The sequence below is a fragment of the Colossoma macropomum genome, unplaced genomic scaffold (assembly GCF_904425465.1).
Source record: "Colossoma macropomum unplaced genomic scaffold, Colossoma_macropomum, whole genome shotgun sequence".
NCBI lineage: Eukaryota > Metazoa > Chordata > Actinopteri > Characiformes > Serrasalmidae > Colossoma > Colossoma macropomum.
Window position 1 is genome coordinate 9,519,622 of NW_023494791.1, and position 18,466 is coordinate 9,538,087.

General features: G+C 38.3%; 3 protein-coding genes across 3 annotated transcripts; all 3 read right to left on the reverse strand.

Annotated features, from left to right (window-relative positions):
- Positions 1-304: 304 nt before the first annotated feature.
- On the reverse strand, positions 305-7,879 carry LOC118810211 (hydroxycarboxylic acid receptor 2-like). The gene is made up of 2 exons (XM_036573806.1): positions 7,479-7,879; positions 305-3,848 (listed from the first exon to the last, which is right to left on the reverse strand). Exon 2 carries the CDS (start codon positions 3,821-3,823, stop codon positions 2,861-2,863), a length of 963 nt encoding a protein of 320 aa, XP_036429699.1. The 5' UTR covers positions 3,824-3,848; positions 7,479-7,879; the 3' UTR covers positions 305-2,860.
- A 1,913-nt stretch (positions 7,880-9,792) lies between these two features.
- Positions 9,793-11,913, reverse strand: LOC118809896 (hydroxycarboxylic acid receptor 2-like). The gene is made up of 2 exons (XM_036573407.1): positions 11,637-11,913; positions 9,793-11,123 (listed from the first exon to the last, which is right to left on the reverse strand). Exons 1-2 carry the CDS (start codon positions 11,715-11,717, stop codon positions 10,092-10,094), a joined length of 1,113 nt encoding a protein of 370 aa, XP_036429300.1. The 5' UTR covers positions 11,718-11,913; the 3' UTR covers positions 9,793-10,091.
- Positions 11,914-14,862: 2,949 nt separating this feature from the next.
- LOC118810030 (hydroxycarboxylic acid receptor 3-like) lies at positions 14,863-16,591 on the reverse strand. Its single transcript, XM_036573548.1, has one exon. The coding sequence runs from the start codon at positions 15,826-15,828 to the stop codon at positions 14,863-14,865; it is 966 nt and encodes a 321-aa protein (XP_036429441.1). The 5' UTR covers positions 15,829-16,591.
- Between the last annotated feature and the right edge of the window lie 1,875 nt (positions 16,592-18,466).

Here is an 18,466-nt window from a genome sequence, read left to right on the forward strand (position 1 = left end):
ACTATGATTAAATAGGCCGACTACACAGTGTCAAAATCTAAGATGTAACAAGAAAATTTAAGGGTAACAAAAATCTGATCGTGCAGCACAGTGAAAAAGTCAGCCGTATGGAACTATTTTATGGTTTCTACATTAAAACATTAGACAAGTGAACTACAGCAGAAGCAGAAATGAAAGTCATTGTTAGCACTTTAATGCCATCTGTAGCCACAGGTTGTTGAAATGGCAAAATCACAAACAACAGCGAAAGTATAAAGTATAACTAAAAAATAATGGAAGTTTAATGACCAACTGTTCTGTACTGTTGCCTTCATGCTGTAATGATTTTATGAGTTTCTCAACACAACCCATAACTTCATCAGTGTAATGAGTTTACGTAAACTGTTTTTATTCATTGTCAGCTTTATTGGTTTTCAATTTCTGTTTTTGGCCTTGTGTGTCCCAGATTTTCTGCGCAGTATCAGCCAAGGATTGTCATTTTGGTGCATCATTAGTAAAAATCTTCCAAAATAATACTTAAATACAACAATCAAGTACAATTACTCAAGTTTTTCCATCCCTGATTAAGTAGGAGACATATGTAGGATTATATACCTAGGATTACACCTAGACATGACTAGGTGGAGTTATTAAGATATCTTATGGAAGCAATATTAAGGAAGGCTGATGTTTTACCATATGTTTAGGTTCAGTACAGTTCAAAGAAACTGTCCAGAAAGGAATGAGATGGAGAGATGGAGAAACAGGAAACATAAGAGTAAACATTACTGTGGCTTTTTATCTCTGGAGAAGCCAGAAGTGACAGATTTGAAGGGCTTGATGTCTGAGGCCAAGCTAGCTTTGATTCTGCTTGACCAGCAGTTATTTTGCTTGGTATGTTCTGGTGTGGGAATGTTAGCTGTCCTATGCACTACTAGCTGGACAATGAACAACAGATGTCCGTCAGCTTTTGATCTCACAAAGCAGTTACTTATTTTCATAACTATTTTATTATAAAAAAAAATCTAACTTTTTAGTACTTATTTTGACAAATTACCAAATTTGCTCAAAATTACAAAGCAAATACATCAAAGGGAGTGTTGTTTCACTGTGGTATTCAGAATTCATTTTTTTTTTACAACAAATGATGTATAGTTGATATGTAGTTTTAGTGACAGTCACTTCAGTGTTTCCCAACTTGGTCTTCAGGGCCTCACAGTTGTGCTCCGACATAACTCACGGCACATAAGGATGAAGGACCCTGTGGACCAAGTTGGGAAACATTGGTATAGTATGTTATGTGGTTTTGGATGCAGACAAAGTCACTGAGGGAAAAAAAACAGGTTGCTGTCATGTTGCTCCATCTCCAGATCTGCATCACCTGCAATAAAATACAAACTGCTAATAATTTAGCTACATCAATCATGCAGAAATCTAAATCCATCAACACACAAGGTGTCACATTCTACATATGTAGACACTGAAGTAGACAAAAGTGATGTTGCATTATGAGCAGTGACAACAAATCAATTTCATACAATCTAACATTCAGAAATGGCACATTCATGTTTCTGTAGGTTGCAGACGCTGCTTAGTGGTGCCATTTTTCATAGAAACTGCAACAATCATGTGTGATGTCCCTGTGAGGTGTTATACTCTTCTACGAAGGATGTACTTCAAAAGCATTCTCCACTCCTCTCTGTCACATGCACTCTCCTATTTTGCATGACTCTCACCAGGTCCAGCTCCGCCCAGCCTCTGGCTACTCACCTGCTGCCAGTTCTGGGTTCATTAACTGTATAATTGTTCTGGGCTTATTAACTGTTTAATTGTATGTATACCTCTTGCTTTCTGTTTGCAGCTTGCAAAATCTTTTCAATATGTCTTTGGATTTCTGAACCATTGTCCTCATTTTTTGTCTTCCAGTATGTCCAGACTTTTGACCTCTTGTATTTCTCTGGTTGTTCGATTATAGATGACCCCGGTGTTTACTTGCCAGCCTGTGCTTTGGCCCTTGCCTGTTACGACACTGGAAGCCCCCACATAAAGCTTCTTGGTGGGTTTCCTGCCCACTCCTGTCTGTTTTGCTCTTGTTTGGTATCGGGACAGGACTCTTTTAGATGCAAAGCACCTCATGGACCTGGCTTGTCACTCACACTCACTCACATTTAACAGGCTGAAGATTCTCCACCACAGGGCACTATTAGCACTTTTGGTGCTTTTCATCAATGACACAGTAGCTGCGTCCCAATTCAGGGGCTGCATCCTTCGGAGGCTGCATTTGAAGGATGATTGTGTCACAGCAGCATGACTGTCCCATTTCGAAGGCTCTTTTGTATGCAGCCGTGCAATGTGTCCTTCTTTTCCATGGCAACGAAGGATCCAACAGGTGGATCCTTTGCCAGCCAACATAGCCTGAGGTTTTTTGCATGCTGGCAACGATTTGAGAACATAGGTAAGTACTGGGTTTGAACTGAGTCGAATAGCTAATGATACAAATATTAAAAAAAAAAAACCCGATGTGTTTTGTTTAGGGAGCAAGGAGCAGACAGAGAAAAGCATTTCCAGCTCTAATAAATGAAAAAAACTAAAAAACTTTTGGCTCTATCTTTAAAGAACTATAAAACATTTAATCTGCAGACCGTCTCATTTCAGTTCAGCCTTCGCGAGTCCATGCAGCCTTCGAAGGACACAGCCCCTCAATTAGGACACAGCTTATATGTCCTTGTTTCTGAGTATAATATTTATGGGTTAAGAGGAAAGGAGGACACAAACAGACGAATGGATATATTGTTGTTTTGGTGCTAAACAACATTCTGACAAGTCATCACAAAGAACTGTGGGATGAGCTGGGGTGATCATTTTCGAAGTGATGGCATGGCTACCCAGTGGCACGGCTCCTCAGTGCTAGCTTTACCACTCCAAGTTGATTAATTGAATGCTTTAAGGCATCCCGGAACATGGAGCTGCAAAATCCATAGATCATCGGGTCCAGTACACTATTCAGGTAGGTGAATCCAAGGGACAAAACAAATAACTGACCATTTAGCTTGAAGGCTTCACAATACTCCTTCCCCAGCGTCTTCAAATAGAGTGCAGTTAGTCCAGTAACAACACCAGGGCAGAAGCATATCATGAAAATCCCAACAATTACCAGAATAATCCTAATAGCCCGACGCATTACCGGCATGTTGGTCGTCTGGCTGCGATGTAAGGTCCAGCAGATTCTGAGGGAGCAGAACAGCAGGACCATCAGAGAGAAGAAAAACTCAGATATGTACACTATGTAGTGAAGCTTGATCCCCAGTTTTGGATCCTTATAAGGGTTGAAGCTCCGACAGAAAGATGCATTGGGCTCCTTAATCAGGAGGTCATTAGTCAGCAGAGGGAGCCGCAGTGAGATCACCACAGCCCAGATGAAGCAAGCAATCCCTGTAGCTTGCCGTGAGCTGATAAAGTTCACTGTATGGTGTAGATGGACTACTTTAAAGTATCGATTCACAGCCACAGCAGTCATAAAGGCAATGCTTGCTGATCGATTGGCTGCAAGCATGAAGAGGTTAATCCGACACCAAGCATCACCAAACAGCCAGTGTTCCTTATGCAGAAGGTTGTTAATTCGGAAAGGTAAGCTCACCAGCAGCAGAAAATCAGCCAGAGTGAGGTTGAAGAGAAACACAACATTGGGCTTCCAGGACTGAAGATGGCGGCAGAAGACCCAGAGTGCCATCAGGTTCCCTGGCAGGCCCAGCAGGAGCTCGATGATAAGCACAGGAGGGAGGATGGAGGCCACCAGGGTTTGAGGTGACAGGCCACAGTGAGTTTCAGTTTCATTGGATGGCATGACACAAAAAAATATTTCTGGTTGTCTGTTAGAACAAAATAAAATGTATAAAGCATTAATACTTGAACCTGACTGGAGCACAAAAACATATTTGAGAAATGATGTCTGAACCCTGGTAAACCTGAGGGGAATTGTCAGGTCTCATCAGGTTCAGACAAATATTTAGCCCCCAATCCTTGGCCACCAATCCTTGCCCTAGAGGTACCTAACTGGAGAGTGTAGTTTTCAATACAATCTGCCACACCTTCTTCAGCAAATTCACTTCTTCAGCAGCTCTGGATTGGCTGGATCAGATGCATTAGGCTGGGCTTACACTACACAACTTTTAGAATCTTAACAGATTTCTAAAACGGAGAGCATCACAAACTTAACATCTGTTTGTCACAGAATTTCTGGTCTTTTTGTCACTCACACCAGATTACAAGGCAAAGAGAGAGTATAACACACATAACGAGCCTCGACTGTGAATAAGAACTCAAAATCTCAGGTCTCTTCCGAAATCACATGACAAAGAAAGCTAAACTTAGTGGACCTGACCTGTTTGTGCTTTTATGCACAGCGAAAGTGCAAACTGGGGATTAATATGTGGTGAGAAGCATTGATATCACACTGAGCTGGAGAAATATTTCACTATAAACTGGCAGCTGAGCTGAAATTATAAAGAAAGTGCTTTGACATCTGCATCCAAACGTTATAAACATGATATCTTATCTGCCTGTGTTTTACATGCAGCTCCTCTGTCTCCACGCTCCATTGTTCAGGTAGTGTGCATGAGCGTCTCTTCACTTTTTTGTCTACTCTTCTAGCTCTCTGATTGGCTGTTGTTTGATTCACTCGTTGACCTTCTCACACCGCAGGACTCATGAACATTTTGAGTCATAAACATCAAACATGTTTGATAATATCAGAGGGTCTCCGATCACGTCAGAGTTCAATCAGAGGGCTAAAGATTCACTCGTTTCCAGATCTACCAGATCATCTGCGCCATCACTCGCTTACGATCGAGCTCCCGACCTGGAAAATCCCTTCAGTTTGGGAAAATTTGTTGAAAGGGGCAAATCGGGCAAAAAATCATGTAGTGTAGGCCCAGCTTTAGTGTTAGGAGAAAGGTGGTGGGACTAAACTCTGCAGGATCTCCAAGGGTTGGTGGCCACAGTTCTAGTCTATGGTTCATATTGCAATTAGTAGTATTCTGAGAACATCACAATTGCGGTGACACCATTTTGGTAGGCAGCTTTATTCAGCAGTGTTATGGCTGTTTTTAATGAGATAACAAAGCCATAACAGACCCAGCAAAGAGGGTAAAACATGTCCCTTTTAAAACACTTTTTAAATGTTTAAAGCATATAAATCAATGCATTTGAGTGCACTGACTTGTTGCTGTAATGATCACAAACCAAAGCTAAAATCTAAACAGCTGAAATGTCCTGCTGCATTATTAGTTTCGCATCCCAAACCACATACTTGCACACTAAACAGTATGCAAAAAACAGAGCATACACCATTAGAAGTGCACTCATTAATGTGGTAGGTGAAGTAGCGTTAGCTCTGCTGTGCTGCTCATTAGCTAGTTCATCTCTAAATGAAAGTTTGAGGTATTTATTGATTAAGGATGCATTTATTGAGGTAAATTGATGTATTTATTGAGGAAAGCTGATGTTGGCTTCATGTTCACCAACTTTTGTCATTCATTCTATGTTTAAGGCACCTTCTATGTTTAAGGCAGTGTAATTGCAACACCACTTAAGGTGGAACAGAAAATTCAAATGAGAAGCTGGTGATTGACAAGCTGACTTGAGCTTCATATAAAGCTATGTATGAGTTTATTATTTAAGAACTTTGGCTCTTAAGTAGTTTTAAGAGCCTGCTAAAGAGTTTTAGCAGCCACTTTTATCAGTTTTTATAAAATGTCATGCACCGGAATGTAAAGAACTTTGGAGAAATACAGACCATACGGATCCAGTCCACCAGTCTAGCTAAGCTGACACTACCAGATCATACACCATTAGAAGTGCACTCATTAGTGTAGTAGGTGCATCTAAAGTGTCCACATATCTTTTAATCTTTTTTTGTGGTCATTCTGGTCTATTTTGCTTGGTTCTTATCCACCTGCAGGGTTAGTTGCTGTAACAGTGATGAGTCAAGCTCTCTAGAGTTACAGCTTGCCTGCCAACATGGCGACATGGTCTTCTTAATAATGTAATCAGATACTTTGAACAGGTAGGCCTCTAGTTAACTCGTTACAGTTGTTATAGTAGATTGTTGAAAGCAAGTTAATGAATTATATTTTTTTTACATTTTTAAAATGTCGTTTTATTATGGCAATGATGGGGTTTCATTTTCAAATGAATTAGATTAAATGAAATGCAACAATGGTGGTTGTCATCCTAACTACACTAATGTCTTTGAGACATAATGCTTGTTAGCTGCCTCCCCCAGACAACCAGCACCTTCTGAAATGGAATTCTAGCTTTGCCAAAGCCTGCTGCCTTTATTATTAAAAGCACTCTGCCCAGGAATGTTCTTCGTACACATCTGATTTTTGTCATCAACTTGCCCAGGCATGTCCTAGTACTCTGGTTTGTACCCATTTTAGACATGCTTTAATTCAACACAGAAACATAATGCAAAGTGTAATTTTACATGTATTCATTTGTTTTTTCCATATTAATAACCTATACAAAAACTCTGAAGACCAAACAGGCATGCATGATGTGATTGTAGGTGTACAACCAAACAATGTAAATCATTCTTAAATGTGCCAAACCTAGAGAGTGAACTTAGAAGTCCTGACGGAAACTCAAATCCAGACTCTTTTCCATCCTGTCCTAAAATAATATCAAGCTTGATTGCAATTAAGATAATCAGCCTAATTGGTCACATTTTTCTTTAATTGTTTCCTACAGTGTAATCTGCCAATGCTCAAACTGGTAACTACTTATCTGAAGGAACTCAGTTGATTATTAGGGTTAGACCAGGATTAGGTTTAAGTTTACAGTTGATGTTAAGCTCAGCTTTAAGGTTAGAGAAACGTTCAGGCTAATTTCAGAGATATTTAAGTGAAGTCAGACAGTAAGTCAGTTAAAGACAAAGTGAGCGTCTATAAAGCATCGGCAGCAGGCCATCAAAATAGTGCACTGCTTAATTTACTGATCTGAGATCAGCTACCTAATACATGGTCTTGAACCTTAACATAGTTAAATCAACAGAGCATTATCTGATTACAGAGTGCAGCACAGGTACATTTTCCTTCACCAAGGTACAAACCTGAAAATGTACTCTCAAAGATCTAAGTGTATACCTTAAATGGGTTTTAAAAGTACACTTTTTTGCTATCCCAGAGGAAAGATACATATTTTGTACTTTTCATTAGCAAATGATTTAAAATAGAAAGCTTATATAAAAAGCCTGGAGTCAAAGCAACTTAAAAAAAAATAATTGCAGTGGAATGCGGTGCAGTTATGTTCCCAAACTAAAGGCACTGTAGACATACCCTAAAGGGGACCACACTGGTGACAATTTAGTACCTCTGTCCCTTACCATCCACTGAAAAGCTGACATCCCCACAAGATATTAGCAAATAATAATCATTATTGAAAGGTTCTGCATTCAAAGAGTAAAATACCTTCTCATGGGAAAGTTTTGTAACACTTACCAGACACGAGCGGTTGTTAGGAGTTAAGGTTTTGCAGAGTCAGTGTAGGTTAAAATACGTCTCCTTAGCCCGAGAGCCATCAACACTTTCTGAGGGAATCATAGCAGTGAGATAACCCTTAAAAACTGTGCTCCTGTCTTATGACCTGATATCACAGCGGAGCATGAAGACTTAGCCAGTTCAGTGGGTCACTATCAAGAATGACTTCAAGAATGAAAGAAAGACCTGTAGCTAAGACTACACTGTCTTTCTCTCTCTCTCTCTCTCTCTCTCTCTCTCTCTCTCTCTCTCTCTCTCTCTCTCTCACTTTCTTTCTTTCTCTGATTCCCATTGTAATGTCAGTTAAAACTAAGAAAACCGTAAAATACATGAAATTGCAGTAACGTGAAACACTACCTCCCTTCCAGAATCTCATGTTTTTGAACTTTTTTCTATAACCAATTCACAGAACAAAAAGTTTACGTAACTCAAAACCAGCATGACTGCATTTCTGACTCATACGCAGCTTCACTTATGAGTTTCTCTGTTCTGTGTCTGACAACATTTTTTTTCTCTGACCTGTAACCTGTACTCAAAAATGTGGAACAGAAATGATTGAAATAACACTGACTATTGGATTATACTGTATATATGACATGTGAATGGAAAGGATACAGCGTCTAAAAAGTTCATTTCAAAAAGTGACAGAACAAGACAAGAATTAGAGCATGAAGTCCTATATTATGTAACAGTCATTTCTGATGGCACAATCTGGTTTAAAAGCATTACATGACATAGAACAGCACAGTTTTTCACAATAACTGTATCGTTCTGTTGAGACCCTGGTGGTTAAGTTACGACTCACTTTACGCTGTGGTGAAGTGTTTTCTTCTTAAGAACATATAAAATAGAAAACTGACACATTAGATAACTTCAGTGTGATAATATAGCACCGGACTTCCCTTGGTTTTTGCCTGTGAGCAAATAATAGCTGTGATGCAACACCACGAATCTTGCCCGTGCTGCCACTGAACACTCAGCCATCAATTCAGTCTTTAAAAGAGTGGAGTAACTTCAACTTTATTATCGTTCATCTTCATTCAACAGAAAACAACATAATACAAATATCATATACATTCATATGAACTCATACATAAGCTAGCAAAGCTGCATTTATTTCTTCCAGAGAGAAAATGCAGAAGAGAATAGCATGGCAGCTAGTTTTCATAACTCTCCATCAAACTACAGTACTGCAAATTATGTTGTAAAAGTAAAATGCAAAAGGATTAGGGACTGATACTGTAAAGAGTTTACAAGGAAAACATATATTCTCATCTGAACTTAACAGAACTATTGATAAAAGAACTGCTAATCATAAGGATGGGATTAGTCTTTAGATACCCTGGAGTCAAATGAAGGAGCACATTGGGTCAAATGGTTTACTGTGTGTAAAATAGTGCCAGGCCTTTTTAATGGCTACGCCTAGTATAGCAAACTAACCAACAAGTCTAAATTAGCCATATTAGACAAGCCTTTTTAGTAGCTATGTCTAGTACAGTAAACTACCAAGCAGATAGACCAACAAGACTAAAGTAGTCAAATTAGCTAAGCCCCTTTAGGAGCTACACCTAGTACAGTTAACTACCAAATGGATGGACCAACAAGGCTAAATTAGCCAAATTAGCCAAGCCCTTTTTGTAGCCACGCCTAGTACAGTTAACTACCAAACAGAAGGACCAACAAGGCTAAATTAGCCAAATTATCCAAGCCTCTTTAGTAGCTAAGCCTGGCACAGTTAACTGCCAAACAGATAGAGCAACAAGGCAAAATCAGCCAAATTAGCCAAGCCCTTTTAGTAGATATGCCTGGTACAGTTATCAAACAGAAGGACCAACAAGACTAAACTAGTCAAATTAGCACAAGCCCTTTTAATGGCTATGCCTAGTACAGTTACCAAACAGAAGGACCAACAAGGCTAAATTAGCCATGCCCAGTACAGTAAGCAATGAAAAATACATACATTGGACTGTGAATGAAAAATCAGCTATGAAAAGTGGAATTTTGTCTAATACTCTGCTTTAAAACCAGTTGGCTGCCCAGAAAATGCTAAGAAAAAAGAGCCAGTGGACCACCAGCTTTGCCCTCAGCGAGCCAACAGTGGCCCACTATCCTCTTGCCATCTAGGTCAGTATATATATATATATATATATATATATATATATATATATACATACATATATATATATATACATATATATATATATATACATATATATATATATACATATATATATATATATATATATATTTACATATAGTTCAACTGTGAGTCTACTTTTCGGGTAGGTCTGTGAAATTATGTGCTTTTATTTAAATAATTTTTTGCATCATCCAGGGAATATCGTTGAATATAATGTTTCTTCAAGAATCAAACCTTCTTAAAGAGTTCACTGACAGGACAAACACAAACACTCTAATGTTTGCAGTTGTACATAAAATGTTCTGGAAAGAATACAAGTGAAATGAACTTGAGCGAATGGGCAGAGAATATCCTAGAGTCTTTCTACAGCCAAACACGAAGCAAAGCAAACATTTCTGTTTGTTTGTGTTTGTCCCATCAGTGTCCTCTTGCCTTTAGCCTTTATCTCCATTCGCTGTGTTGCCACGGTGACTGAGCATTAGTTCCACCACTCCAAACCGATTGATCATTTTCTTCACAGCATCCCGGAACATAGAGCTGCAGAATCCATAGATTACCGGGTCCAGCACGCTATTCAGGTATGTGAACCCAATGGCCATTACAAACAACTCACCACTTTGTTTGAAGATATAACAGTGCTCCTCCCCCAGTTTCTTCATATAGAGTGCAGTCAGCCCAGTAGCAACACCAGGGCAGAAGCATATGATAAAGACCACATTGATTACCGAAACAATCCTTACAGCCTGACGCACATTTTTCTTTTTGTCTATATGACGGCGATGTAAGATACAGCAGATTCTGAAGGAGCAGAAAAGCAGGACCATCAGAGAGAGAAAGAACTCGGCTAAGTACACTGTATAGTGGAGCATGATCCCCGGTTTTGGATCCTTATAGGGGTTGAAGCTCCGACAGTACGAGCGATTGTCATGCTTCATCAGGAGGTCGTCAGTCAGCAGAAGAGGGAGCCGCAGTGAAAACACCACAGCCCAGATGAAGCAAGCAATCCCTGCAGCTTGCTGTGAACTGATGAAGTTCACTGTATGGTGAGGATGGACTACTTTAAAGTATCGATCCACAGCCACAGCAGTCATGAAGCCGATACTTGCTGACCGGTTGGCAGCAAGCATGAAGAGGTTAATCCGACACCAAGCATCACCAAACACCCAGTCTTCCCCTTTCTGAAGGTAGTTAATTCGGAAAGGTAAGCTCACCAGGAGCAGAAAGTCAGCCAAGACCAAGTTCAAGAGAAACACAACATTAGGTGTCCAGGACTGAAGGTGGCGGCAGAAGACACAGAATGCTAGCAGGTTCCATGGCAGGCCCAGCAGGAGCTCGACGATGAGCACAGGAGGCAGGATAGAGGACACCAGGCTTTGAGGTGACAGGCCACAGTGAGTGTTATTATAACTGGATGACATTTTCACAACTATAAGCAGTTCAACAACATGTATTCCTCTTCCTTTTTTCTGTTGAAACATAAAACATGTACTTAAATTGAGTAAAGCAGAGTACTGAAGACATCTAGACTTTGTGAAAAAACTGAATTAATCAGTAATCCAGAAATTAAAGCAAAAATTTCTCATTTCTTGAATGGAAAGTGGTTCAACTGACTGTGTATCTTCACCACTCTCTGCAGTCAGCTCATGTTAGGCACGTTATCCCTACCACGAAAAAGATATGATACCATCAAAAGCTGCATCACCATGTTCTGCATGTCTACATGTGGAATCTGATCTTTCTGCCTGCCATCATACCAAACAGAAAACAGTGTACGCAGTACCCCCACCTCCTGTCCTAGTCATTCTAATTCTAAGTCTCCTCAGGTATGTTCTGCTATTCTGATTTACAAACAAACTATATTTTTAATTCAGCATAGAAACATAATGTAACATGTGAGGTTCCTGTGTATTCATTTTTTTTCGTGGTAATAACAAATAAAAAAGCCACTTGTTATGAAATTGTAGATAGCCATAACTTACGAGAGATGAACAGTTACTGGAACCCAAAGCTTTTTCAGAGTTGCTGTAGGGTGAATTAAGTCTCCTTAGCTTGCATATCATCAGCACCTCTGCGGGAACCGCAGCAGAGAGATCACTCTTAAACTGTTTTCCTGTTCTCTGATGACTTGATGACGACAGTAGAGCGGAAAGCCTTTGCAGTCTAACAAAACCAATGACTAACCTCAAGCCAAAACTCTGTTCCTCTGTTTTTCTTTCTAAATGCCTCTGTTGTAATATCAGCTACATTTAAGAAGCAGTTAACTAAACAAAACCCCACACACAGTTCAAACCATATATTCTTGACTTTAATTAATTCATTGAATTTTGGGACAGTAGAGAAAAACATATTCAGATTTTAGTGATGTATCTTACAATGGAATGAAAGATTAATCTGTCCTTTAACGTAATCAGGCAAGTTTTATATGATTTGTTGAAATGATGACATGAAGAACAGAAACAAAATTAAAAACCTGGACTGCACTTAAATGGGCCTCTAGTACCTGTTAAGCCCATTTGTGTTTCTAACAAGCCTATTTGTTGTTTTATTTAATAAAATATATTAATTTTAATAATTAATAAGCCCACAAACAGGAAATACTTTTTTCAGAACAACTAACACATTTCAACTACAAAGTTTATTTCATTGTTTATGTATTCACTTGTTTGTTTATTTTTACAAAGATGTGGATATTTCTGTAAATTGACATTTTGGCCAAATAGCAACTGAGTCATTTATGTGCACAGATTACTGAAGAGCAAAGTAGATGCAACATGACAAAAACAACAATTACATAGAGGCACAACACAATTCAAAATTTTGCACAAAGATAATCTAATGAGGTGGAAATTAAAATCTACAAACAGTGTTTTATTAGAAGTACAACTAAATTATAGCAGGCTGTAATTAAAATGTGAAAAACACTCAAAAACCATAGAAAGTGAATCAAATGTCATTTCCTGTCATGCTTTAAATTGAAGTTGAACAGCAAAGTGGAGTAAATTGTACTCAACACTTGTTTTCACGTAACCCGTGTTGCTGATACACATTAGGCTTCCTTCGAACAGTTAATGACAAATGCATTAAAAATGAGTCAGTGAGCTTATTATGGCTCACAGTGTAAAGTAGGAATGTCAGCATTGTCTGTAGTAACAGACAAAAAAATGAATCAATGAATGAATTCAGACGTGTTGTTTGTTGTCTATATTAGAAACAAAATCAACCATTTCATTTTTCCTGGAGTAGATGTAGTATGTTCAGCCATGACGCTGTACCATTTAAACACATTTTGTAAATAATTGCTAATATTTAAAAAAACAAACAAACAAAAATTATAGTTTGTATATGATCATTTCTTAAGAACACAACTGGAATGCTGTGTGTTTAGACCACTATGATGAGTTTTTGTGTGTTTCTTTTTAAATAATAGCCCAAACTGTCCCAACTGCTATAAGCCATGTGACTTTGGATTTTAGCCACTAGCTTATGCAAGCTATCTCTTAAAATGAGAAGTAGCATACATATCTGAACCTTGAGCAACAATGTCATATACAGTACTGTGCAAAAGGCAGAGAACACATTTAATGTATTTCATGTTCAGGCACAGTGCCCATAAAGCAGAAGTTATTCATTTTTTCAGTGTCAGGAAAAAAGCAGAAAACATATTAACAGGAAATTACACAGAAGCGTCAACAACTAACTTTAAACATTGTCAGTATTCGATGTGTCCACCTTCTACAGCGTCCATTCTCTTCAGGATACTTGCTGTCAGCTTTTCAAAGAAAACTATAGGGATACTTTCCACACCTCCAAAGTTCAGTCTTAGAAGTTGGTTGCTTTTTCTGCTTCTCACAATCCAGACAATCCCAAAGACATTCAATGAAGTTGAGCTCTGGACTCTGGGGTGGACAGTGCATTGTTCTTAGAAAACCAGCAACTTCTTTGTTTATTTTCTTTAATTTAATTATTTGTTTTGTTTTGTTTATTTCCTTTTCTCAGTAATGGTTTCTTGACAACGCAAGATTCCCATTTTCTCTGTATCTTTTAATCATTTTATGAACTCCAGTTTTGAAAAGTCCTGTTTTTACTTGTTTTCCTTCGACTTTCCCCTTCCTGATGCAAGTGGTTTATCTCATATCTAATCTAATCACACATATATCCTGAAAAATGACTAACTTGTTTTTAATGTCCGTCTGACTGGAAATTAAAGCCAAAGATGATCTATATACACAGATAAGCATGGAGCCAATTACATTGCCTGTACTGTAGCTGAACATATTTAAAATCCATTCAAACAGGATGCAAGGAATTCTAGAGCCAATCCTCGAGCCAAATGTGAATGAGGAGCATGATGGGCTAAAACAGTGTAACTTAAGTAGAACAATACCGTGCCTATTTAGCACTTATGCCAAGGCACTTATGGCTAGACTTCAAAGTTTTTACTTTATTTTATTGACTTGCCAAAGAAAACACAACTTCAGTTCTTTTCAATTTCATTTTTAAATGTGGGAAAAATACCACATATTAAACTTTAATTCATGTTACTTCAACTAAGAGTTGGTTGATTTTTTTAAAGTTGAGTTTTAAAATATAATGGAAATATTTATATACATGTCATGTAGTTTCTTGATCGAAAGTTAAAGGATTTTTGCCAAACAATTTATTATTATTTGCCAGCACTTCCTTTAAAATGTTTAGCTCTGTTTCCAAGACTTTTGCTCTTCTTTGTCTCTTCATTTTTTGTTCCTTTCTTTCATATTCATTTTGGCAGGCAACCAGAGCTCCACCCGGTGGGTCTTTATAATGCTTGACCTCATTTGCATGTGGAATTTGATTGGCTCTTGCCGAGGACACTGGTGAAAATACCAAAGTTTTAACCCCTTTCCAAGCCATGGGCCCATCGGCAGGCCTAAAGTTTTATTATACACTTCTATGACCTTAGAAAAACTCCATTAGTTTGCATTGAAGTCCCTGTAGTTAATGAATAATAAGTATATGTACTAAGCCTGAAACATTAAGGGGTTGAAAAGACACCAGTACTCTAATCAACACCATGGTGACTTTATGAATAGCTCTTTTATAGCGTGATGGGCATTTTGTGTGGTGTAACATAAATGAATGAATTATGAATCTGGCCCAAAGTGTTAGAATTAAAAAATAAAGCATATATCTAGGGGCAATTCTGATGGCACTGTCTTTCTGGAGAATTCACCTCCTCGTGCCATGGTGACTGAGCTGTAGTTCCACCAGTCCAAACCAATTGATGGCTCTCTTTACCTCATCCCTAAACATGGAGCTAGAGAAGCAGTAGATGAGAGGATCCAGGGCACTGTTCAGGTATGTGAACCCGATGGACAGGCCGAACAATTCACTACATAGTCTGTAAGCACGGCAGTATTCATTCCCCAGTTTCTTTAGACAGAGTGTAGTTAGTCCTGTGGCAATGCTAGGAAAGAAGCAGGTGAGGAAAACCCCAACAATTACCAGGACAGTGCGAGTAGCCCGTCTCACTTTTTTCTTGTCCATCTGTCGACGACGTAGAGTGCAGGCGATTCGAACAGAGCAAAAAACTAAAAGCGCTAAAGGGAGGAAAAACTCACCAATATACACCATGTAGTGGAGCCAAATGCCCAATGGTGGCTCCTTGTAGGAGCTGAAGCTCCGACAGATAGAGACGTTGTTGTTCTCGGTTAGGAGATCGCTAGTCAGCAGAAGAGGGAGCCGCAGTGAAAACACCACAGCCCAGATGAAACAAGCAATCCCTGTAGCCTGCAATGAACCGATGAAGTTCACTTTATGGTGTGGATGGACTACTTTAAAGTATCGATCCACAGCCACAGCAGTCATGAAGCCGATACTCGCTGACCGGTTGACTGCAACCATGAAGAGTTTAATCCGACACCAAGCATCACCAAACACCCAGTCTTCCCCTTTCTGAAGGTAGATAATTCGGAAAGGTAAGCTCACCAGGAGCAGAAAGTCAGCCAAGACCAAGTTCAAGAGAAACACAACATTGGGTGTCCACGACTGAAGGTGGCGGCAGAAGACCCACAGTGCCATCAGGTTCCCTGGCAGGCCCAGCAGGAGCTCGACGATGAGCACAGGAGGCAGGATAGAGGACACCAGGCTTTGAGGTGACAGGCCACAGTGAGAGTTATTATAATCGGATGACATTTCCACAACTATAAGTAGTTCAACAGCATGTATTTCTTTTTCTTCTTTTCTGTTGAAACATAAAACATGCACTAAAATGAATAAAGCAAAATACTGAAGACATCTAGACTTTGTGAAACATTTAATTTATCATTAATCCAGAAATTAAAGCAAAGATTTTCTCATTCTTTGAACTGAAAGTGGTTCAACTGACTGTGTATCTTCACCACTCTCTGCAGTCAGCTCATGTTAGGCACGTTATCTCTACTACGAAAAAGCTATGATACCTTCAAAAGCTGACCATGCAAATCTATATGTGGAGTCTGATCTTTCTGCCTGCCCCTATTGCACCTAACAGAAAACAGCATACACAGTACCCCCACCTCCTGTCCTAGTCATCTAATTCAGTCTCCTCAGGCACGTTCTCCTATTCAAAATAAATTTGACAGCAAATCTTAATTCAACATAGAAACATAATGTATTATGTGAGGTTTATTCATAAATATTCATATGTTTGTTCATGTTAATAACATATAAAAAAGCCACTTGTTATGAGATTGTAGATAGCCATAACTTACGAGAGATGAACAGTTATTGGAACCCAAAGCTTTTTCAGAGTTGCTGTAGGGTGAATTAAGTCTCCTTAGCTTGCATATCATCAGCACCTCTGTGGGAACTGCAGCAGAGAGATCAGTCTTAAACTGTTTTCCTCTTCTCTGATGGCCTGATAACGACAGTAGAGCAAAAAGCCTTTGCCAGCTCTTTGGCACTAACAAAACTAAGAACCGACCTCAAGCCAAAACTCTGTTCCTCTGTTTTTCTCTCTAAATGCCTCTGTTGTAATATCAGCTACATTTAAGAAGCAGTTAACTAAACAAAACCCCACACACAGTTCAAACCATATATTCTTGACTTTAATTAATTCACTGAATTTTGGGACAGCAGGGAAAACATATTCAGATTTTAGTGATGTATCTTACAATGGAATGAAAGATTAATCTGTCCTTTAACGTAATCAGGCAAGTTTTATATGATTTGTTGAAATGATGACATGAAGAACAGAAACAAAATAAAAAACCTGGACTGCACTTAAATGGGCCTCTAGTACCTGTTAAGCCCATTTGTGTTTCTAACAAGCCTATTTGTTGTTTTATTTAATAAAATATATTAATTTTAATAATTAATAAGCCCACAAACAGGAAACACTTTTTTTCAGAACAACTAACACATTTCAACTACAAAGTTTATTTCGTTGTTTATGTATTCACTTGTTTGTTTATTTTTACAAAGATGTGGATATTTCTGTAAATTGACATTTTGGCCAAATAGCAACTGAATCATTTATGTGCACAGATTACTGAAGAGCAAAGTAGATGCAACATGAAAAACAACATGAACATCAAAATTTGCAAAAATAATGCCAATGAGGTGGAATTTAAAATCTGCAATCAGTCTTTTATTTGAAGTACAACTTCAGATATTGAGTTTATGATATAAATTATAGCGTGATTAAAATGTGAAAAACACACAAAAACCATACAAAGTGAATCAAATGTCATTTCCTGTCATGCTTTAAATTGAAGTTGAACAGCAAAGTGGAGTAAATTGTACTCAACACTTGTTTTCACGTAACCCGTGTTGCTGATACACATTAGGCTTCCTTCGAACATTTAATGACAAATGCATTAAAAATGAGTCAGTGAGCTTATTATGGCTCACAGTGTAAAGTAGGAATGTCAGCATTGTCTGTAGTAACAGACAAAAAAATGAATCAATGAATGAATTCAGACGTGTTGTTTGTTGTCTATATTTGAAACAAAATTAACCATTTCATTTTTCCTGGAGTAGATGTAGTATGTTCAGCCATGACGCTGTACCATTTAAACACATTTTGTAAATAATTGCTAATATTAAAACAAACAAACAAACAAACAAAAAACAACAATTATGGTTTGTATATGATAATTTCTTAAGAACACAACTGGAATGCTGTGTGTTTAGACCACTATGATGAGTTTTTGTGTGTTTCTTTTTAAATAATAGCCCAAACTGTCCCAACTGCTATAAGCCATGTGACTTCGGATTTTAGCCACTAGCTTATGGAAGCTATCTCTTAAAATGAGAAGTAGCATACATATCTGAACCTTGAGCAACAATGTCATATACAGTACTGTGCAAAAGGCAGAGAACACATTTAATGTATTTCATGTTCAGGCACAGTGCCCATAAAGCAGAAGTTATTCATTTTTTCAGTGTCAGGAAAAAAGCAGAAAACATATTAACAGGAAATTACACAGAAGCGTCAACAACTAACTTTAAACATCGTCAGTATTCGATGTGTCCACCTTCTACAGCGTCCATTCTCTTCAGGATACTTGCTGTCAACTTTTCAAAGAAATCTGCAGGGATATTTTCCACACCTCCAAAGTTCGTCTTAGAAGTTGGTTGCATTTTCTGCTTCTCACGATCCGAGTAATCCCAAACACTTTCAGTGATGTTGAGCTCTGGACTCTGGGGTGGACAGTCCATTGTTCTCAGCACCAGCAACTTCTTTGTTTATTTTTATTTTTTTTATTTATTTATTTGTTTTGTTCCCATTTTCTTTGTATCTTTTAATCATTCTATGAACTCCAGCTTTAAACATTCTTGTTTTCGTTTA